Raw genomic sequence first — 23,480 nt, 5'->3', positions numbered from 1 at the left:
GAAACATTTAACGAGATCACATTTCACTTGCCTTCACTGACATTGGTGTGAGTCTTAAATTACTCCTATAAAACAACCTTCTATGTGTAAACATAGATAAGGAATACACTGTACATGTCAATCAACAAAATGAGATCCATTACTTCAGTTGATTTAAAATGCAGCACACTTATCATAGTGGAGAAATATCTTTGTACCTTGACAGCAAGGTGAGGATACAGGCACCCTTAACCATACAGAAAGGCTTGGAAGCACTGGCTATTCAAAAGCAGTATGGCAATTACTGGCGTTGTCAGCGCCTAGGGAGAGATCCTGCAGCCCTTGCTTTTGCCAGTCTTCCACTGAAATTAAAAGGAGCTCTGCTTTGACAAGGTCCACAGTGTTAGACCCCAAATCAGTGGGAGTTTTACCACTGGATTGACTAAAAATTAAGTATGGACTTCAAGATCGGGCCCTATAGGAGTAACCCACCTGATTCAAATTTAGCTTTGAAAACCAAAGTAAAAAATATAAAATCCAATTTAATGTTAGTCAGTTATCGATCTTAAGAGTTCATTGTCAAAATAATAAGTTAATTGCCAGACATGCCATTCAGCACCAAGGACCTGATCTCAGAATTTCAGTCCTCTCCTGTGGCATCAATATAATCTGCCTTGATACATTGCAAAAGCAGACAGACACGCACTTGGTATAGTCTACAAAAGCAGCAATTGTCTCAGCATTCCTTCCCAATGGTAACAGGTACAATAGTCTACAGACAGGGCTCTTGGTAGTTGAATGCTGCAGCACCTGCAGAGATCAATCAGAAGTTTATGTGAGAAAGATTAGAGATTAAAAATAGCCATATGCTGAATGACCTAAATTTAATTCGGATTGCTGGCAACATGTGTGAGGGGGGAGGTATTTGAGGACACTGGCTGACAGAATCGTATTTGATATTTTTTGTTTCTTTAATTCTGTTGTTTTCTGATTAAAAAAACAGCATAAAAATCTAAACTATACAAGAGGAAATGCCTATTCAAGAACCAGCCCACCCCAAAAAGAGACTTGGTGAAGATAACAACCACCCATGCACCCACCCGTCCAACCCACATACACATACAAGCTTTGAAGTGCGCCCTAAGGGATAACAAATCTATTGGAGCAAGGATCGTAAATTCCAGAGTTGAACGTCCTTTAAAAAAAACAAAACACAAAAAACCAAAACCCTGCTGCCAGCCTCCTTCCTTTTAAATCAAGGAGCTGCTAGATTCAGTTCTGCTGCCAATTGCAATGTTCCTCATGCCGGCAATGATCATATTCCCTAGGTCTAGAAAAATATAGAATACCGAGTCCATCTTGGGCCTGGGTCTGAATTTAGTCATACCCCAGCATGTTGGCACCTAGAGAGTACAGTGATAGGGAGATTAGACAAGACAAACTTTAAATGAAATACAACTTCAAAATTATAGGAGAAAATATTCTGAACCAGCTAGATTTTTAGGCCAGGTTTGCTATTGTTTGTCTGAATCCTGAAGAGGATTTTTCTAGTTACCATTTCCTCTGAATTGCCATTTTTAAAAGTAGACTGATAACAACAGATACCGACATCAGCAGGCAGTTGTGAGGCTTAGTTAATTAATATATTCAAAGCACTTTAAGATCCTTCGATGAAAGAAGCTAAGAAGTACATAGTATAATTAGTATGTATTATTAATAAACCTCTGGCACACTGATGGGAGAAAGACTTTTGTCCCCCAAAAGTTCTTACGTTTGATATGAAAGACAGAATTAAGACAAAATTTAAAAAGCAAGCAAACAAAAAATGTGGAGCTCTTTATTCCACAGTAGGTTGCAAGTTCTTCTGATAAGAGAATCTAGAACCATCACGTTACTTTTCTCTCAGCTTTTTGAGGAATACACAGAATGGATACAAGGGGTGTTATTTTGCTCTCTGTCATTGGAGTGAGTGAATAGAACTACTCTGAGAAGTTGTAAACAGATCTTATTAAATGCATGATCCTCAGTAAGGTTAAAAACCACATGGTGTCAGAGAAAAAGTGCTCAAAGCAATGGCTGGATGCTTTGATACAAACAGGAACATTAAAAAGAAAGAAAAGAAAGTATGAGTCACTAGTGCATGCCCAGTAGGATCTAGATATTTTGAGAGGACTGAAGATACTCAGTCTGTGGTGGATTCTCACACAATTTTATAGAAATGCTAAGCTCTCTTTTCTGACAAACCTACCTCCTGAGTGCTCATGGGTAGGATCCTGCATCACTGGAGAGGAAGGATGTTCCAGTGACTAGCGTGCTACCCAGGGATTTAGGAGATTATATGGTGATGGGGGCCATATAATAGATGGCCATTGAAGTCAATGGCCATTGGATCAGGACATATACCGCCATATTTAAATGGCTGTTTTAAACCCAAATACACCCACTTCTCTATGTTTCCATTACTGATTTAAAAAAATGTGAGTGAATCAGTTACTTCAATGGAGCTATGCTGATTTACACCAACTGAGGATCTGGCCTACTGTATTTACAAGAAACAAATAATTCCCCAGGAACGTGGAAGATTTGCAAGTTCTTACTTAGATTTTTGCTTTATTGTTATTGCTCTCTTGATCTTAAGATGAGAAGTCTTGAAAAAACAATATCAGAGAAATGTGAGAACATGTCTGGAATCCAGCTTGGCAATCACAGAAATCTAGATTCTACCGTGCTCAGAGCAGAGCTATGATAAAATTTGGAAGTTTTGTAATCAGTCGCCGATAAAGTCAAGCATGTATACGAGACTTCACATGTCATGAAATTTCCAATGGAAGTTCTAAAGCTAGTCCTATAATCTAATGCCTGTATTTCAAAAGCCTTTGTAGAAAGGCTTAGACAGGGAAACCTTTGATAAATTATTCAACTTACTCTTTTAGCAGAATGATTAGTTTAAAAAAATGTAGCCACAAGGTATCTTAATTATAGACACCAATATTTATTTTAGTGTTGTACTTTGAAACGGTTTCACTAATCATTGCCAATCAGAAAATATATTTGGCATTTATTCTATTTACATAACACAAATGACACTTAGAAATCCAATTTGTTAGAAGATGAGGGATGACAGAAATTAGTGACAGTTTGTGAATGGGAAAAAAAGTTAATTTACAACAAATATTATTCACAATGAATCAACCAACCAGCTCTTACATCTCCAGTGGTAATATTAATTTTTCTACACTGTCTGTATCAGTTCTGGCTGGGATAAGGAATCAAAGTCAACCTTTGTGTGACTGGATGCAACTTCAGAGACTGCTGAATGAAATAATCTGGTCACCCTGTATTCAGCCTATCAAGCCACATACACTGCAACTGCTGAGCATCCTTCTAATTCATATGAAGGATGTTTTATCAAAATAAATGCTCTCGGTGGTATAGGGAGACGTTATTCCCGCTTAACAGACCAACTCACTGGAAAGGCCTTTTGATAACAGTATCATAGGTAGGCTTTATCTGTAGAGTCTGAATGTCAAATAATATGAAAATATATTGATCGTATTATAAAACAAAGCTGTGGCCTTTGAGTTTTTTTACTGTATTTGGAGAAAGGGATGGGAGGAAAGCAGCTTGCTACTATTATAAAAAAACTGTTCTTAGTTAAGTGTAATTACCTTGACTGTGTAACACCTTCCTTGAACAGGTTAATGGATTTCAGTGTTTGATAAGAGCTTCCATATGGAAAAAAAAAATCCTGTAGAAATTAATGGTACATAAGAATATTTCCACCAAATTTTTGAATTATTCTACAGGATTTAATCAAGAATTATATCCCTATAATAGAATTCCATAGGATGGTTGTGAAAATCTATCAGTATAGAAAGGATTTGGTTCTAAATTAAATGTAATAGGCTTTTAGAGTAACTTCTGTACAACCCTATTAAATTTCTATACAATCTTTCATTCCCTATTAAGTTCTACAAGATTTCTCCATAAGGGCTGGAATCCTTAAACTAGGTACAGCTACATGAAGACAAAGATGGGCTTAAACTGCCTCCCCAGAGTAAGGACATTCAGAGGGCAGCAAACTATAATTTCATCTTTGGTACATCATCTAATGTCTTAGTATTGCAGAACACAGATTAGGTAAGATTTGGTACCTGGAAAACTTGTCTATACTAACAACAAAATCATGCCATGGGCAATGTGGTGTAGTAGTTACAACAAGGCACTGCGTGGCAGAATTCCTGGCCTCTCGTCCTGGCTCTGCCACTGATTTGCCATATAACCTTTGGAAAGCCACCTAATCTTTTGGTTCATTTTATAAATGTATAAAATGAGATAATTGCATGCCACAGCTATGTTTCAAGGCATAAGCATCCAATCTTTTCAAAGCACTTTCAGAGCTTTGGTTGATAAGTGCAGACATTATTATAGTAAAAAGGAACTGTTCCAGTTAAACTCAATGGGTATTTTACCTTCAAAGAGTCGGGTTTGGACCATTGGCTGATACCATAGGAACTACCATGCTTTGACTATCTCTATATTAGCATTTACTATGGCTATGTCTACACTACTGTGGTAAATTAACCTAAATTACGCTATTCCAGCTACGTGAAGAGAGAGAGAGTATGTGTGTGAGTGTAAGTAATGAAGAAAACTCAAAGGCCCTGCATAGGAATGTCTGGCTCTTTTGTGGAGTTTCTCTAGACTCTGGAGCTAAATCCCTGCATTAAGATTCAGGATGAGTACTGCTGAGTCATTCTGGTAGCTATATCCAGTAAGCTCCAGCAGGTTTCAGAGGAAACAGAGAAAACTAGGACACAGGAGGACCTAGGGGGAAAACCACAGGAACAGCTAAGCTTGGGGAAGATTAGGCTGAGGTTGGTGTTGTGTTATTGTACTGAGTTACCAATAAAGGGAAACCCCAGGGAAGGAGGGAGTTTGGACACTACCTGAGCTCAGAGTAGCAGCCGTGTTAGTCTGTATCCGCAAAAAGAAAAGGAGTACTTGTGGCACCTTAGAGACTAGCTGCGTGCAGAGTACAAAAGTTAAGAGATACCAGAAACCTAGACATCTGAAATAGAAGTGACCTATTCGACCATGTAGCCTGCCTGGGCTGAAAGAGCTATGTTTCCGTCTCCCTTGGTCAGAATACAATTTTTATCCATTGAATTTAGTGGGAGCAAGAGATACCAGCTTCTTTAGACAGGACTAATATTAACGTGTTAACCATACTGATTGGCCACATTTGCTTCTACTGCCAGGTACCTCCATAGAGTAAATCATATTGACTGTGTTTATTATAAGAACTAAATGATCAGCTGTGAACTTTCACGGACATAAATATTTTGCCATTAGTAATAACAAATAGCATACTCTTGTAATTGTGAAAGTAGCACTGAATTATTCTGCTTTACAAGTTAGGAGAAACGTAAAGGCCACCCTGAATCAAACGAATGGACAATAGAAGCATCTGATAATTAGGTGCCAAGTTTATTCCTAACAACCAATGGTGGGGACATTTATCCCAGCAAATAAAATGAATTAAATTAAAGTAGTTGTTTTAAATGGACAGGAACTGATTTCTACACAGTTCAGGGGTGCAATTGCATACTCCATTTGACATACAGCTACAAATACGAGCATGCACAAATCAAGTAATCACATTGTCTGCTGACCAGAACTGGCAATCACTGCATGCAATTATCTGGTTTGCACTTGTAATTGCTCTAATTGCATGCACAGATTATGTGCATCCGATGAAGTGAGCTGTAGCTCACGAAAGTTTATGCTCAAATAATTTTGTTAGTCTCTAAATTGCCACACGTACTCCTTTTCTTTTTGCAGATACAGACTAACATGGCTGCTACTCTGAAACCAGATTATGTGCATAACTGCATGCCTAAATTCTTTGAAAATCTAGCCCAGAATTCTTCTCATGAACAACAATCAGTGATAAACATCTGCAGTTAGAGCTGGGCAAAATTCGGAATTTCTATGCCCCAGGAAATTTTGACATTAACAGATTTTTATCCCAAATTGGGATTAAAAATTGAAATTTTTCATGGAATAGAATTTCTGAGTTGGAAATGTCAAAAGTTTTCATGTTGCCATTTTTGATCAAAATATTTTGACATTCCCAAAATCAAAATGTTTTCATTTGTTGAACTAACCCCAAATGCTTCATTTTGCGTCATTTCAACGTTAAACCGCATTTTCCTATGGCCGAGCATTGCCTTGTGGGAGCTGTAGCTCGGGAACTGGAGACCTCCATTCTCCCCTATGGCCATACTCCTTTGCTGGAGCGTCATATGACTCCATGATGCACCACACGGAACTTGGTCAGTAGGAAATCTGCATTACATCATGGGAATGCAGGGAGCTCAGCCCATAGGACGGAACGCGACTCCCAGAAGGCAATGCACTGATAGGGAAATGCAGTTTAATGTTTTACTGAACTCATTCTATATGGAACATTTCAAATCTGTTCAACAAAACAAAATATTCTAATTCAAATAAAATTGACCCAAAACATTTAACTTTCATTTTCCTCATGGAAAATATATTTTAAAAAAAATCTGCAAAATTGAGGTTTTCCCCACAGGAAATGTTTATTTAACAGAAACTGCATTTTCCACCGGAAAATAATTCTAATGGAAAATTCCTGATTGACTGCAGATAGAGCCATTTTCACTTATGCCAAAATGCAAATTATTCATTCAAATACAACCCTGATGAAAGGGGCATAACGCCCTTGAAATCACCAGGGTTGAATTTGGCTCACTGAGTGTAAGATACGCTTCCCACAGGAGACTGTAAACTCCTCGCAGCAGGAAACAGACCTTTGGTGCATGTATGTTTTGCCCAGCACGGAGCACGTTCCTGGCATATAACAATAAGTACATTTAAATAAAGACCCCATTTTTATAAACATGGCTACTTGGCTCTGGCACTAAGGTCAGGTTCCCCGCTGCTGAAGGAATGAAACCAGAGTCTGGGAACCAGCTGAGTGAGTTTCTAAATGGGGCTGTTGAAAGCACAGGAGACAGTAAAATATAGCAAACAGTGACTGGGCAAATGAGAAGAAGGATAAGGAAGGGAGAAAGCTTAGTGCAGTGAAGAATGAAACAACATTTATGGGAGAGGAGGAGTACTTGTTGCACCTTAGAGACTAACAAATTTATTTGAGCATAAGCTTTCGTGAGCTACAGCTCACTTCACCGGATGCATTTAGTGGAAAATACAGTGGGGAGATTTATATACACAGAGAACATGAAACAATGGGTGTTACCATACACACTGTAACGAGAATGATCAGGTAAAGTGAGCTATTACCAGCAGGAGAGCGGGTGCAGGGGGAACCTTTTGTAGTGATAATCAAGGTGGGCCATTTCCAGCAGCTGACAAGAACGTCTGAGGAACAGTGGGGGGGCGGGGGGGAGGGAATAAACATGGGGAAATAGTTTTACTTTGTGTAATGACCCATCCACTCCCAGTCTTTATTCAAGCCTAAATTAATTGTATCCAGTTTGCAAATTAATTCCAATTCAGCAGTCTCTCGTTGGAGTCTGTTTTTGAAGGTTTTTTTGTTGAAGAATTGCCACTTTTAGGTCTGTAATCGAGTGACCAAAGAGATTGATGTGTTCTCTGACTGGTTTTTGAATGTTATAATTCTTGACGTCTGATTTGTGTCCATTTATTCTTTTACGTAGAGACTGTCCAGTTTGGCCAATGTACATGGCAGAGGGGCATTGCTGGCACATGATGGCATATATCACATTGGCAGATGTGCAGGTGAACGAGACCTTACCTGATCACTCTCATTACAGTGTGTATGGTAACACCCATTGTTTCATGTACTCTGTGTAAATATAATATATTATAAATCTCCCCACTGTATTTTCCACTAAATGCATCCGGTGAAGTGAGCTGTAGCTCACGAAAGCTTATGCTCAAATAAATTTGTTAGTCTCTAAGGTGCCACAAGAACTCCTTTTCTTTTTGCGGACACAGACTAACACGGCTGCTACTCTGAAACCTGTCATTTATGGGAGAGATTTTCAAAGGCACAAATGGGAGTTGGTGCCTAAAAGCCCTTCATGATTTGAAATTTTCACCCCTGAATATTTTGCACTTCTAAACCACCTGTTATCTAAGAAACTCAGCATTAGCAAATGAGCTTCACAATCCCCTCCTGAGACAGACGCTCTCATACAGATGCGAACCCAGAGAAGTTAAGTGACTTGCTCAGCAAGGAGTAGAACCAAGGAGTCCTGCTCTCCATTCCCCTGCTATGACAGCTAACCACACTCCCTGTGAACAAGGTGAGTGCTGGCTGCAAACATGTAGGATTCAGATTGCACTGACGAATGCTAGTGAGGAAGATATGGAGCAAAAGCAGAAGAGAAACACAGCTAGCTGCGCATCTCATTTGCTGGTTCAGTTACATATGCACATCAGGTAGTTTCACAAACAAATAACTAATTAGATGTATTTGCATGTGCAATTGCAGTCATTTCACAACCAAATTAGACACGCAATTGCACAATTATCCTGACATAAAAATGTGGCTTATAATGTGAAAAGAGACTGAGTTAATAGCATGCATGACCAGACAGAGGGCTCTAGTGAGGCAAGAGAGAACATTTTTGGTGCCCATCAACTGAAACATTTCATTTTGATTTCAACATCTCTTTTTTTCTTCAAGTCTAATTAGCTTAGATTTCAAAACAAAAACATGTTTCAAATGGAAAACCCAGAATGTTTTGTTACAAAAAATGTCAAAACAAAACTTTTTGGCAACTCCAAATCTTTTTTCTAACTTTTTTGAGTTGGGAGATTCACTGACCTTGTTTCATAAACACTTTTGTTTTTCAAAAATCAGCAGTTTTCAACCCAAAAAGTTTAATGGAAAAATACCAGACCAGCTCAATTCTGGGGATTGCAATTCAGAAGAACTCTGGGAACTGTAGGCACAGTAAGACATTCTGCGAAGGTTCCCGGGGCTGGGGGGAAAATATAAGCTGCAGAGAACAGGGCATATTGTTGGCTCTCCCCAGGATAAGGGTCTCAGTGGGGTTTAGGAAGAGCCTGGGAAGAGACCTAGGGATACAACTGAAGGACTGGGAAATGTACCCGAGGAAGGAGTGATGTTTGGGGCTAGAATAACCAGCAACTGGGAGGAGACATGGAGAGGGCAGCAGCTGCTTATGTGTCTCCACCAAATTGCTGTGGAAGAAGCCCAGTGACAAGACTGTCAATGGCCCAAAAAGGAGGTGAATCCACGCACCAAGAGGTAAAGGCTTTGGACTGATGTTAGATTTCTGTTTACCTTGGAAGGGGAGGAGTTTACTTTGGTTTGATGAAGAGCTAAATTAACCTCATAGAGGAGGGGAAACAAGGCAGTAGCCATGCTGGACAAGCGAAGAAGGTAAACCACAGCTACAAGCCTTCAGCTGAGCAAAACTTAGCCAGGCTTGCTTTAATGGAATGAGCAGGCATATCACCTGGCAACCTGGCTAAGAGATAGGAGATAAATTATGGGAGTGGGAAGGGGAGAATCTGATATACTGCTCGCTGCTGGTAGAGGTGGTGAATTCATACATAAAATGTTGAAGATGAATGAGAAATGGATCTTGTATCGTAATTTGAAGACATTTATAACTAGTTGTGTGTAAAAGCAGAATGTTAAAAAATCCATCTGAGACGCTACTTCCGTAACTATTATTTTTGTTACTATTATAACAAGGAAAAAAGAGAATTTATGGAGGAACCTCATTAATACCAATGTAAGGCATTTTGATTAGCATAGAGCAATAGACATTAGCATAGAGCAACATTAGCATAGAGCAATGGGCAGCTGAGAGAAAAAAGCTGCTGTATAAATTCTAGAGGCATGCATAATAGGATTACTGAATTGGAGCTGCAGGTTTTCAAAGGATAAATCTGATATTACTGCAACAGCAGAAACATGGTTGAAACAGGGAAATACATGAAAATTTAGCACACCAGAATGGAGAGATTTATACTCCTAATAAAGCAAAAAGGAAGGGCAGCATAAGAGAAGGATAAATATGCAGAGAAGCTTTTTACAGGCAGGGGGGTGTGGGTACTCTAGGCCTGCAGGGCAGTTAAAAAAAAAAAAAAAAAAAAAAGATAAAATCAGGTCATGCTCCAGGAAAATCTATGAGAAGATCAGAGGTTTATATTTTTTCCCATGGGACACTAATTGTTCTGATATTGATCACGGTATGAATTTATGAAAACTAAAGAAAAAAGTCCTTTCTTCTTTAAGAGGCAGGAAGACTCGTAGATACATATATATTAAGGTCAGAAGGGACCATTATGATCATCTAGTCTGACCTCCTGCACAATGTAGGGCACAGAATCTCACCCACCCACTCCTGCAATAAACCTCTCACCTATGTCTGAGCTATGGAAGTCCTCAAATCATGGTTTAAAGACTTCAAGGTGCAGAGAATCCTCCAGCAAGTGACCCGTGCCCCATGCTACAGAGGAAGGCGAAAAACCCTCAGGGCCTCTTCCAATCTGCCCTGGAGGAAAATTCCTTCCCGACCCCAAATATGGCAATCAACTGAACCCTGAGCACGTGGGCAAGATTCACCAGCCAGATATCCAGGAAAGAATTCTTTGTAGTAACTCAGATCCCACCCCAGCTAACATCCCATAACAGGCCATTGGGTCTATTTACCATGAATAATTAAAGATCAATTAATTGCCAAAATCTCCCATCATACCATCTCCTCCATAAACTTAGAGAGTTTAATCTTGAAGCCAGATAGGTCTTTTGTCCCCACTGCTTCCCTTGGAAGGCTATTCCAGAACTTCACTCCTCTGATGGTTAGAAACCTTCGTCTAATTTCAAGTCTGAACTTCCCAATGACCAGTTTATATCCATTTGTTCTTGTGTCCACATTGGTACTGAGCTTAAATAATTCCTCTCCCTCTCTAGTATTTATCCCTCTAATATATTTATAGAGAGCAATCATATCTCCCCTCAACCTTCTTTTGGTTAGGCTAAACAAGCCAAGCTCCCTGAGTCTCCCCTCATAAGACAGGTTTTCCTTCTCTGTACCTGTTCCAGTTTGAATAATTCCTTCTTAAACATGGGAGACCAGAACTGCACACAGTATGCCAGATGAGGTCTCACCAGTGCCTTGTATAACGGTACTAACACCTCCTTATCTCTACTGGAAATACCTCGCCTGATGCATCCCAAGACCCGCATTAGCTTTTTTCCCAGCCATATCATATTGGTGGCTCATAGTCATCCTGTGGTCAACCTCTTCCGTTACTTCTAATTGATGCGTCCCCAACTTATAACTAAAATTCTTGTTATTAATCCCTAAATGCATGACCTTACACTTCTCACTATTATATTTCATCCTATTACTATTACTCCAGTTTACAAGTCATCCAGATCCTCCTGTATGATATCCCGGTCCTTCTCTAAATTGGCAATATCTCCCAGCTTTGTGTCAACCGCAAACTTTATTAGCACACTCCCACTTTTTGTGCCGAGGTCAGTAATAAAAAGATTAAATAAGATTGGTCCCAAAACCAATCCCTGAGGAACTCCACTAGTAACCTCCCTCCAGTCTGACAGTTTACCTTTCAGTATGACCCACTATAGTCTGCCTTTTAACCAATTCCTTATCCACCTTTCAATTTTCATATTGATCCCCATCTTTTCCAATTTAACTAATAATTCCCCATATAGGACTGTTTCTTATAGAGTTGTTTGAAAGGTCTAGATGGTCAGAGGATTTTCAGGTCATAATCTCTAGTAAAACAAACCATGTATGCTACTTAAACTTTAGCTGGTTTGTTTTGTAATTTATTTATTTATTTAATCAAGCTCAGACCAAATGCAGCCTCTGGTTTCCAGGGAAGTCCTAGTATCTAGACGGTTTTATGGCTTGGCAGACTGAGACCCCAAGAGAATGAATATTGGGCAGAGGTCACGGAGTGAGTGAATGGATCAGCTGAGATTTAATCCCCAGGACCTCAACACCAGGGAACTGCCAGATTCGAAGGATGCCAATATCTGATACACTCATGAGGTTCAAGTCCTGGAAAAGCAGCATTCCCATCTGATTATTGGAAGGCTGCTTTTAGAGAACTGCAAGTGAAACCAACCTTTAGTCCCTTTAGAAAAAGAAAGGGCTATTTAAGAAAGACTCCACAAGTCGGTTGCATCCAGATTAAATTCAAACAGAAGCAAGGGCAACAGAGGACAACGTGGTTAAGTAGGGATGTAGTGGGCGGTCCACTGTATAAGTAGAAGGCTTTTAAAAAATATAGACAAACTGGTAAGGAGGATTGGAAGATCCATAAAAATAAGCTGATGTAAGCTACAAGGATAATCAGAGGAGCAGAAGGAAACATTGACTAACATTACAGTGAATATTTCAGCTAACAGTAAAAGATTCTGCAAGTATAGTCACAACAGTCAGAAGAAATTGATCCAGTAAAGGAACCAGTAGGAATTAGAGACAAGAGATCAAGGAAAAATAGAAGACTTTGTTATACAGGTTTGTTTGTGGGATGGAGAGTAGTCTAAGCCTCCGACCCTGAAAATACTTATGAACAGGCTTAACTTTATGCATGTTAATAGTCCCTTTGAACACAACTGGACTAAACTGAGCTCAGTGGAACTACTCATACATATAAAGTTAAATACCTGCGTAGTTCTTTGTAGGACCGGGGCCCAATGCTGCAATTGTATTACAGTATCGTGGGGAGGAGTGTAATGTGCATGGAAGAGTGGAAATGGAGAGTATTTATAATATACATCTCTATAGCTCCCATTATTAGAGGACCTGGTTGCTCGGAGGAGGGGCAGACAGCCCTTCTTGAGGCAAACAAAGTGTTAAGAAAAGGTAGTACACATTTCTCAAGTCTTAAAGAAAATGACATCAATAATTAGTGAGACAAAAACTGCTGTTTTGAAAAGTTCTCTGATACCAGCTCCGATATTTGAAGGCTCTGAGGGGACAGGATATTAGCAAATCTAATAATATTATTCCTATTTTATTTAGGCACTAATATTGCTCAGCATTGTACAAGACAAAGAAGACATTCCTTGCCCTGAGGAGGTTACAGCATAAAAGCCAATCAAAGATTCAACACGATGTATGGAGAAACCCAGAGGAGATGTTAATTTAATATGTTTATTTTTAGCTCATTCATGCAGTCTCTTTCTCTCTCTCTCTTTTTTAAATTTAGTAAAGATCCCACTTCTTCCCTCATATACCTACCCCTTCCTTTAATGGTGTTGGGAGCAGGGCAAAACTGGGCCCAACATGTCTATCAGATATGTCTATCAGATATATTGCAGAAAGTTATTCTAGATTTGTTAGGTTAGGTGTTGTGGAGAAAATATTAGAATAGAAACAACGAGGAGAGATTTAGTTAGGGAGCCCGCCTTGAAAAACTTAATCCGATTAGAACTTGTTCCTTATCATCTAACTGAGAGATGGGGCAAAGCTGACAAAGGCAAAGCATGCAGAGGTGAGAAGGAGGGTTAATGGCTTGTTGACAAAGTCCGGCACTGGCTTATACAAAGGCTCAAGGTGCAGAAAGTACAATAGTTTGTTGAATTATTTTAAAAATTGCTTGAGCAGGAAACTGCAACCCGTTTATGTATGTGACATTTAATTGGAAAGAATCTTCTACTGAGGAGCCACAAATCCAGAGACTGGAAAGAGTAACTAGCACAGATGAGAACTCTACTGACTAAGGAGGAGATTTTGGGTAGAGAGGAGAGAACTAGAAAGAGGTTGTCTAAGTATTTCAGTCTAGCCCAACTGTAAAATGGGGAGGGAAGAGGGATGAGACAGGAAATGCTGGTTTGTACCAGTTGAAGGACACTTTGGTGATAACTACTGGAATAGACTACTATGGTCCCCTTTCCATGGGAAAGGTTTGAATGTCCTGGAGAGGGCACGATGCTGACAAAAGCAGAAATAGTCTCATTTTAAGAGGAAATGTGAAAGAGGGTGATGCTGGCAGAAGAATTACTTGGAGGTCACCTACTCTATTAGAAGGACTTACATGTATGCAATAGCTGGAGGAGGTGAGGCAGTGAGTCCAGATTCAGAGAATGCAGTCTTAAAAGTGATGATAACTGGGCACAACTGTTTGATTCTGATAATAATGGGTCAGACCCCCAAATCCTTACTCAGTGCTTTCCATGGTCAGCTGCCCAGTGACTTCAGTCAGACTTTGGCCTGTGTCAGGATTGAGCCCAATAAATACAATAGATGGATGAGCTCTCAAGGAAGGTTATCAAAGCAAAGAGTACACTGTGTACAAACCCAAGAGCAGTGAGTGGAGAAGTATCCACAAGCAAAGAGGCAAAGGTTTCACTAGACCTAGTGGCCTTTTTCTGCCTAATCTAATCATTAATCATCTCTTTTTTCCTTGCTACAGTTAAAGTGACTAGAATCTGTATTTGTCTTCAAATATTCCAGCAGTTCCCAGGCAAATTACATCATCACATCAATTGTAATAGTGAAACATCAGGGGGGTAGTTTAACATGGGAAAGGCAATAATGCATTTGCAATTCACTCTAGATTAGTCCAAAGCCTGCCATGCTGAATGCACTTACTCTGAGAAAATTCTCAGAGGATAAACCTAGAGCGTATTTCACTTATAAATCCCAACAGACACTTATTTGGCAAGAGTGACTCCCTGCTCATACACAATAAATCGTGAGCTTCAACAGTCCCTAGTGGATTTTGAGTCAGTGCCACAGATAGCTAAGCACAAGGCCTCTGGTTCAGGATTCCATTGCTGTGCCAAAAGATGCCTATACATTATTAACATCTTCAGCACAGTGTTATCTGTGCCATTTGAAATAAAAAAGACCTTCTGGGTCTCCGTCTGTCATTAAAAAAGCGATAACCAATTCATCAAAGCAACCCCACACCTTTCCTTTTCCCTGCCAGAATAAATCACTTATCCCACACACACTCTCTTCAAACTATCTTCTCAGAACTTTTAAAGAGACTTTTGTTTATACCTGCAAAGCTGCAATAGAAACAAACCCATTTTTCAAAATCAGAAAACAAACAAAACAAAACATAATACACTTGCTACAGGGACAAAGTTCCAGTTTGCATGTAGAAATGTAAATCAAGCAGAAAAATATACATTTCCAGAAAAATAGCTCTGCTTTCATTTTGCTATGCAGCAGTATTGCAGGAGTACTGGTCCCAGAAATGTCAAGCATTCAATTCTTTAACGTTCAGTCTCCTGTACTTTCCAATCCTTAATACTGCATTTCCACCTCTTTTAACCTTTATTTTTATCTCCCCAGTTACAGAATAGCCATGTTTGTTTGCAGATGTTTCATTGCTAATGAAAATGTGCAGTTGCAAGGATATTCTCTAATGCAGAGCAGCTAATTAGCCATCAACTATGACACTAATTTCTCAAAACTATGATGTTCTTTTCAAAGTATATTAAAATAGAACTGCTGGATCCAAGTGTAACAACTTCAAACCAAGCAGCATGTCAATCATTTATTAACAGCCAAGGAATTTCAATCGCATTGTATAGAGGGGAAAATTAAAATCTGCTAGAAGCAGGTAAGAAACAGATCTAAAACACTGTCCTCAGTAAAGCTGAAGACTAAAAGTGCATGGTACTTCCTTGGGGTGTTTGCATTTTACCCTGAAAAGTTAAGATAAGCCTTGAAAGGCAGCATTTATTAGTACAGCCATCCTTGCTTACCGCTAGCTAGTTAGAAATTATTCTGAGTAGCCCTATGCTGAGTGATACACACCATTATATTTTTACTAGTTAAATTCAAGCTAGTAAAACTCATAGAAAACTTTATACAGATCATTACAGTTTTGGACCAAGATTGGACATCTACTGTGACAGAGCATCAAAACAAGACCTAGGACAAGCAGTAAATAAACCCTAACTGCTTCTCAGAGAGCTTGAAAAACCTAGGTAAAACAGCCCATGCTTTAGATAAACTAATGAGGTTACACTTCTCACTGTAATTGTGCATCTGTTGCAACTGGCCTCTGAGGGCTGGATGGCTTCTGATGTTTATTTCCCTTTCCTCAACTCTTTCATCTACCCATAGATAATAATAATAATAAATAGAAAATCTTTCCCTGTTTTGCATGAGGCCCTCCCACGCTCCCAGCCCGCCTCCCCCAATAAAAGCCTTATCCAGGAAAGCAGAAGAGCCATAGATTCCATGAAGTCCACTAGGGACTTGGCTATTGTTAATCAGTGTTACATTGAAGGTGCTCAAACCCTGGGCACCAGTACAAATCTTTAAAGGCACATACATCAAACAAACGTCCCCGTTTGCTTATGACAGTTGGCTGCCAGGGACCCATTTCAGCCCCCCCCCCCCCCGCAATACTTCTCGATGGCAAACATTGAGCAGTAATTTGAGAACTTACCTTGGCAGCTACTGAAGAGTTGGGCTTCTCCAGAAGATCCCAGAGTTTTTTCCTCTTGTCGGCGCAGCAGGTGTTATCAAATTCCTCCCCTTCCCTTTCCCTCAGCGTCTCGGCTTCCCTCTTCAGCTCCTCGTTCATCTGCTCTTTTTTCTGGTGGTACCTGGCCTGGCAGCAGGACTCCAGGTAGATCTCGTCGATCCCCCAGTAGTCCAGTTCTTGGCTGAAGGACAAGGCGCACATCTCCTCCATCATGTGCAGCTTGCCCGTGCGGTAGAAGTTCAAGATGGAAGTGAATGCCCCCGGGTGCCGGTCAAAGAAATACTCGTTCTCCTCCAGGTTATAGTCGTCACAGATCTCCATGAGGGACTCGTGCGTGTTGCAGTCCCTCAGCTTGCCCAGCCTGGTCCGGGGCAGCCTGTCCAGGGTTCGCCAGAGAACTTCGTGCGCCAGGCCCCCCACGTTGAGTTTGACCCTCCGGGAGCAGGTCTTGCTCCTAACGATCTCCATGGGGTCTGGAGGCAAAGAGGTAGAAGACCGAGATCCATGCTTGTTCATGCCCGCGGGCATCGCTGCCTCTGGAAGGCTCCGCGGGGCCGGGCACTCACGCTTCAGAGCCGGCGGGCTTCACCTGTTCTCCTTCCCCTCCATGCCGAAGAGCTGCAAGAGAGAAGCCAAAGCCGCACGGGTCATTCCCCCTGCCCGCCGGCTGCGGCGTCAATCAGAGCGGCCGACAGCTCGGTTCATCGGCTCCAGCGCGGCGCCCGGCTGTGGGAACGCGCTGGCCGCTGTTCGGCCCCGTGGTGCTGAAACCGGCCCGCGCCGGGGAGGGGGAAGAGCCGCTGTGCCCCCGGGGGAGCCGGTCCCAGGGGCAGGGGGCGCCAGGCGCTGGGCACGCCCCGGGGCGGGGAGGGGGGCGAGACTGGCGGGGTAACACGCGCCTTTTCCAGGGAGAGGGGCCGCAGGCGAAGGGAAGGCGCTGAACGCGGCTCTGCCTTGGTTTGTGGAGAGCTCGAGGAGTAAGAAACACAGAGCGGGGCAATCCCCCCCCCCCCCCCCAGCGGCTTTAGCCGGACTTGCGGACGCCAGGAGCATTACTAGAGGCTCCAGGGGGCCATGGGAGAGTTCCGGCCACACAGACACTAAGCCCTGGGGGGACACGCACCGTTCCCCAGCACCGTGCACACAGCACACGCTCCTGTGGGGACAGGCCCCCGGGCTAGCCACGCAGGAAGCGAGGGATGTTTACTCAGCTCTAAAGTCATTACAGGAGCTATGCTTTCGCTTGGCTTTCCGATTGCCTCTCCCCCTTCCCCCGATCCTCCAGTTTTCTTTGGTTAAACCCAGGTTAAGGAACCGTGAACTTCCAAAAAGAAAAGAAAAGAAAAGAAAAGAAGCCACAGCCTTGTGTGGCGCTCAGCCCAAATCCGCCCGGACTGTGCTCAGAAACCTGCAAGCCTCCAGTCCGGTCCTTTACTCCTCACCTGTTACCTGGTTATCAGTTTAACCCGAAGACGTCAGGGCCACAGGCTGCCGCTAAGGGTTTACGTGATGACACGCAATTACGCATCCTGCATGAACTGCACAGTCCTCGGCAGGCAGAAAGTCCGGGGAGCAGCTACCCTCGATGGGAGCAGGCATTGTGGAGCGGGTGCTGAGAGCGCGTCCAAACCAGGAGACAGGGCTTCTTCCCACGAAGGGTGGGCGCCCTCCTCCCACGCCCCCTAAGATGCAGGGACGGGATTATGCACGGAGGGTCAAGGGGAACACTGTTCCCAGCTACGGGCTGCCTGCCTGACTCCTTCTCTCGCTCAGCCCCAGATGCTTTTTATAACTCTCCCCTTGTGAATCTCCCGGAGGAGATTGGATGGGGGGGGGGGGGGGGCGGGAAGAGATGGATTGATTGCCAGTCACTTTAAACAACGCATTTCACATTTGGGAGACTCTCCCCCCATTTCCCTCCCTTCCATCCCACATAAATCAACGGAGGGTCAGTAAATAATAATAAACCCAGCACACGCTTATTACGAAAGCAGGCTGCCTTGCAACATCTCCTGGCACTGTTGCTTACACAAGACGGCATTAAAATAAACCCAGTGAAGATGGGAAGCAGCTCACACGGTCCTCCATGCCCAGCCTTCCAGCCCTATACGGATTTCAAGGGCGCGCTCTTTCGCCTCTCGTAGCCAGTGCAGGGATCCTGGCAATCAATGACCATGTCTTTAAACAACAGCCGGATCTGCTTCTTGACTGTGACCCTGGCTAGAGCCATAAACTCCGGCAAACGCTCCTAAACCGGCTTTCCCCCTTTTCCCAGGCGAGCTGGGCTACCTACCTTCTTCGCCAAGCATCAAAGCCGGGCAGTCGGCAGAGAACAGGGAACCCAACGTGTGGCTACATCCTGCATCAGCCAGAAAGCGAGCAGCGAGCTGAGGCCGTTTGCATTGGCTCCCTGGAAGCCTTAGGCAGACAGATCACAGTAATATTCCAGTATGTCCAAGAACCCCGGGCTGGGAGGAGGGAAGCAAGGCAAATGGGTCCACACAGCCGCCTGAAAGCTGCTGATTATTCCCAGGATCCTTTTGCAAGCAGCTTCCCCAGGCCTGCACTTGGATGAGGCTCGCTCCCTCCGCCCCCGGCTACATTCCAAAATGGAGCCACCTTTTCTCGTTCTAAAGACACACAGGAAAGCGCCTCTCTTTCCTTGTGCTGTCTCTGAATGGAGATCAACAAGTCTGGTCTGAACCTCTAGCTTTTCCCTGCAATTCTGACCCAGCGTTGTTTAGAGTGAATGGGAAGTTGGAGGTTGATGAGAGGAGGGCAGCGCCACCATGAGCTGGGATGCAGCATTGCAGGAGAAGTTAACACTTGCCGGGCCTGGCTGCTGCCAGCCTGGGGATGATTTAGAAGGGAGGAGCCTGGAAGAACTTTTATTTTTGGAGTTTATGAAGAGTGTGGATATGAGAGATTCCTGAGCATTTCTCCTTAAGAGAAGCTGCACCTCAGGTCTTTTATTCACATACAACCCCCCATAACACATACACAAAATCCCTCTGTTCCCAGACAAAATGACACCGCAGAAAGCCAACCAGGATTTGTCTCAGACTAGTAACTGTTAGGAGCCGAAAGCAAAGTTATATTGATAAACGTAGCATGGCCTTTTCCTGTGGCTGTGTCTTGTTGAGCTAGGATCTACTGGGAGTTGAGCTGTTAGATATGCACCAGGTGGGGTTTTCTCCTTGTCTATCATCTAGCCCTTAGCACATTACACTGTTGCAGTTACTCTGACTTCAGCAGGAGTTTGGTCTGAGTGAAGACTGCCCGATTTCCTCCATGATCCCTATATCCTAGCCTTTATTCTACTAGATCTTAATGATGCATGCATAACTTGATACTGAAACATGGAATGGCGGGTGGGGGGGGGGAGGAAGCAGATCTCTGATGTTGGTCCGGTTTATGCATTCCACTAAATAAAGCAAGAAGGAAAATTTCTTGACCATGGGGACAATACTGAAGAAATAACTCTGATGCATGTGGCACTACCAAGTAGGCCCACAACCTATTCTCTGTATCCCACCCTTCGCCTGCTATTTGCTTCCTTCCTCACTCCCAGTCTGTAGAATGTCAATTTAGACTGTGAACTATTCAGTCTGTAAAGCACTTGCATTGGGTGCTACATGAATAATAATTAAGAGATTAATCCTCCTGCTAATAGTGTTCTCCACTTATTACTATGCTTCTCTCACCATCCAGTCTCTCACCCTGGTACTATCATCTAATTAATACCTATACGTTAACCTATTATCCTTATCAAGACAGTGCTATACACACTCGGGGCTTGTAGGGTCAGGACTTTTTATCTCTAAAGGAATAATACCTAACTCTTACACAGAACTTTTCATTAGTACAGCTCAAAGCACGTTACAAAGGAAGAAAGCATCATTATCTAAATTTTACAGATGTGGAAACTGTGGAAAAGAGCAGTGAAGTGACTTGCCCAAGATCACCCTGCAGCCACTGGCAGAGCTGGGGATAAAACCCCTCCTGAGTCCCAGTCCAGTGCTCTATTCACTAGGCCACGCTGCCTCAAAGAAAGGCTATTACTGTCATTAAAGCACATGATCTTCAGTCAGAAGATTTGGGTTCTATTCTTGCTTCTACCACAGGCTGTGGGAGAGTCCTGGGGCAAGTCATTTCAACTCTAGGGCTCAGTTTACCCATCTGTAAAATGGGGCTAATAATAATAAGCTGCCGTGCATGGGATGGTCAGGCTAAATTATTAAAGTTTGTAAAGTGCTTTGAAATCTTCAGTTAGAAGATACTATAAGAACAAGTTATTTGCTTGTGGTACCATCTGTGATGTCCGAGGCACATTATCTTACATTATAATAAAGTCAGGCCTCTGTCTGTATAAGATGAAGCATCTCTGAAGGATTGTAAACATTAAATGGTACAAATTCAAATCGAATGAAGAGATCCTTTTTCTAACTAAACAGGCCCCACTCTCTCAAATGGTAGGCCAATGCTAAAGTGGTGTGGTCATCTGCTCCAAATGTCTACCAATTTCCCTGTGAGATTCATTTTAAACTTTGACCCAATGAAAGTAGGATGTAAAAGCCCTCCCTTGGAAGATCTAAAAGCATGATGGCTGGACAGCATCAACAGATACTGGTCTCTCATGGGCATCCTATCCTGAAATGTGCCAAATTTGGTTTAGAACAGAATATCATGGAGGTGCATAACACATTTGGTGACCTCTATCCTGTCCAAGCAACAGCGTGAGAACTAACCTCTGCCAGTTTACGGGGGAGCAGGAAAATGACAAGTAATACAGAAGACAATAAATCAGATTCAATCCAGATAAATCTTTAGAAGAGAGGCAACCCTTACTTTTATCACCAGTGCATTTATAACCTTCTACACCACTCTTATGACACAGGTAATATCATTCACATGTTACTGTAGAAACTATGGAGTACTAGCTGAACAGATCATTGTAAGGAGGGGGAAAAGGATTCACAACAAAATAGCCTGAGACCAAGTTGGCAACATCACTGTTGATTGTTCACATTAGACTCCTTCCTACCTGTTAATGCTCAAACGAACAGGCTCACCCTGGAGTCAGAGTGACTTCTCATAGAAAAGCTGTAGGATCAGGCCCTAAATAAGGAAGGAGGATTGCCAAACTGAAAAGAGTCTAGTCAGAGCAGGGTGGGCTCTAGGATTTTTGCCGCCCCAAGCAAAAAAATTTTTGGCCTCCCCCAGCTCCGCTCCTTCCCAACGCCCTCCCCAAATCCCTGGCCCTGCCTCCTCCCTCTGGCATGCCGCATTCCCCCCCCCCCCCCATTGCTTCCTGCGGCTCCCCCCGCCCTAGCTTACCTCCGCTCTGCCCTGCTCCCCTGAATGCTCCACTTCTCCCCTCTCCCTCTCAGGCGAGGGAGAGGCAGTGTGCTCAGGGGAGCAGGCGGAGGTGAGCTGGGGTGGCAGGGGCACATTTCTAGGGGCGGCATGGCCGGTGCCGGAATGCTGCACCTGGAAATGTGCCACCCCAAGCACCTGCTTGTTTTGCTGGTGCCTAGAGCCAGCCCTGATTCAGAGAGTATTTCTATTTCTGTAGCTCTGCGTCCTCCCAGAAACTGCTCACTGGGTCAGCTCAGGCAGTTTGTCAGCAAGGGGCAGCGCAGGGATGCGATGATATAATACACGCCGCATCTTCTGGCAAAGTTCTCTAGCCCGGTAGCACACAGTCTCTCTGGCTCACCTCTCTCGGTTGATATTTTGTAAACCCAAAACATCTCAAATCTTAATTTGTGGTTTATTCTTTCAAGGCCCATGGAGCCAGCCACACACTTGAACAACAATCACTGGCAAATCCTGTTCACTGCCAAGCATTTCTAGTTGTTAACCAGGAGATTCCTTAAACCTCAAATACTTCAGAGAACATGTCTAGTATATGGCTCAAATGCATTCCCCTGGGTTTACCATTAACTGAAATTAACTATCTACATACCCAGATTTTACCTGGTAAGTGCCAAGGAGGGTAAAGCAGCCTCTTCAGCATTTAGCCATGGCTTTCAGCTCCTTAGTGAAATATTCTGAGGCTACCTGTGGAAAATATCCTGCCACTGGTCAGGACTCCCAAATGCCATTGACTCCCATAGGGTTCCACAGCTGGTAATGTGAAAGGGCTGCCCAGCTTAAAATCATTTCCAGCATCTCCCTGTCCATTCCTGTGGGATAGAGGAAAAGGTTGATTTACGCTGCTTTGCTGAACTTAACATAAACAATACAGCTGTGAGGAAACAAGGACTCTTCAATATAAGGCAGGGGTTCTCAAATTGGGGGTCGGGACCCCCCCAGGGGGTTGCAAGGTTATTACATGGAGGAGGTCACGAGCTGTCAGTCTCCAAGCCAAACCCCGCTTTGCCTCCAGCATTTATAATGGTGTTAAATATATAAATATATATATATATCTTAATTTATAAGGGGGGGGAGGTCGCACTCAGAGGCTTCCTACGTGAAAGGGGTCACCAGTACAAAAGTTTGAGAACTACTGATATAAGGCAACTCTAAGGTCTCTCATGACAATGAATGATGGCTCTCAGACTGTGGTCAGCAGAACATCGCTGGGCAGACCAGGAGGTACTGTCTGGTCACATGATACTAACGTTCAAATGTATTAAAAGACATCACACACCAAACACTTCTCTAACGTTGCTGTGGTTGTCCCAGAGATGTCATGCACTTGTGAATGGGAGAGGAAGTCACTCACAGGGCACCGTCCCTCTGTTAAAATGTGTTTCTCACTATGTAAATATTGGGAACCCTTGCCCTCTTAGTCATTCCTTTTGTTTCAAGGCCCTTTCAGTCAGGCCAATGAAATAGCAAGGTATAAGAGGGATTTCCAAACTTCTTGTTTGGAAGCCCAGTGCGCCTGCTCTTAAATGGGGGAAAGAGTAAATAAAAAACCAGGTTTCTCCCCAGGAGTCCCCAACGTGTGTTTCAAAATGAAAGAATTGAGATACACAGACTTTGCGAGTCAAACAATGGCTTGT

The 23,480-nt window shown here is 42.8% G+C and overlaps 1 protein-coding gene across 3 annotated transcripts in view; it reads right to left on the bottom strand.

Moving 5' to 3' along the window:
* The window catches only part of KCNB1 (potassium voltage-gated channel subfamily B member 1), a 205,837-nt gene that overhangs the window by 178,816 nt on the left and 3,541 nt on the right, over window positions 1-23,480 (bottom strand). For 2 of the 3 annotated variants that reach the window (XM_043527186.1, XM_043527185.1), the window contains exon 2: window positions 16,429-17,085. In XM_043527186.1, the coding sequence (XP_043383121.1) occupies window positions 16,429-16,995 (567 nt within the window). In that variant the 5' untranslated portion in view covers window positions 16,996-17,085. Of the gene's footprint in view, window positions 1-16,428; window positions 17,086-18,760; window positions 19,217-23,480 lie in introns of those variants that run through there. The other variant, XM_007059739.4, reaches the window with a different exon arrangement.

This window comes from Chelonia mydas, chromosome 13, assembly GCF_015237465.2.
Source record: "Chelonia mydas isolate rCheMyd1 chromosome 13, rCheMyd1.pri.v2, whole genome shotgun sequence".
Classification (NCBI taxonomy): domain Eukaryota; kingdom Metazoa; phylum Chordata; order Testudines; family Cheloniidae; genus Chelonia; species Chelonia mydas.
Note: the sequence above shows the minus strand (reverse complement) of the source record. Positions and strands in the feature narration are given on the sequence as shown.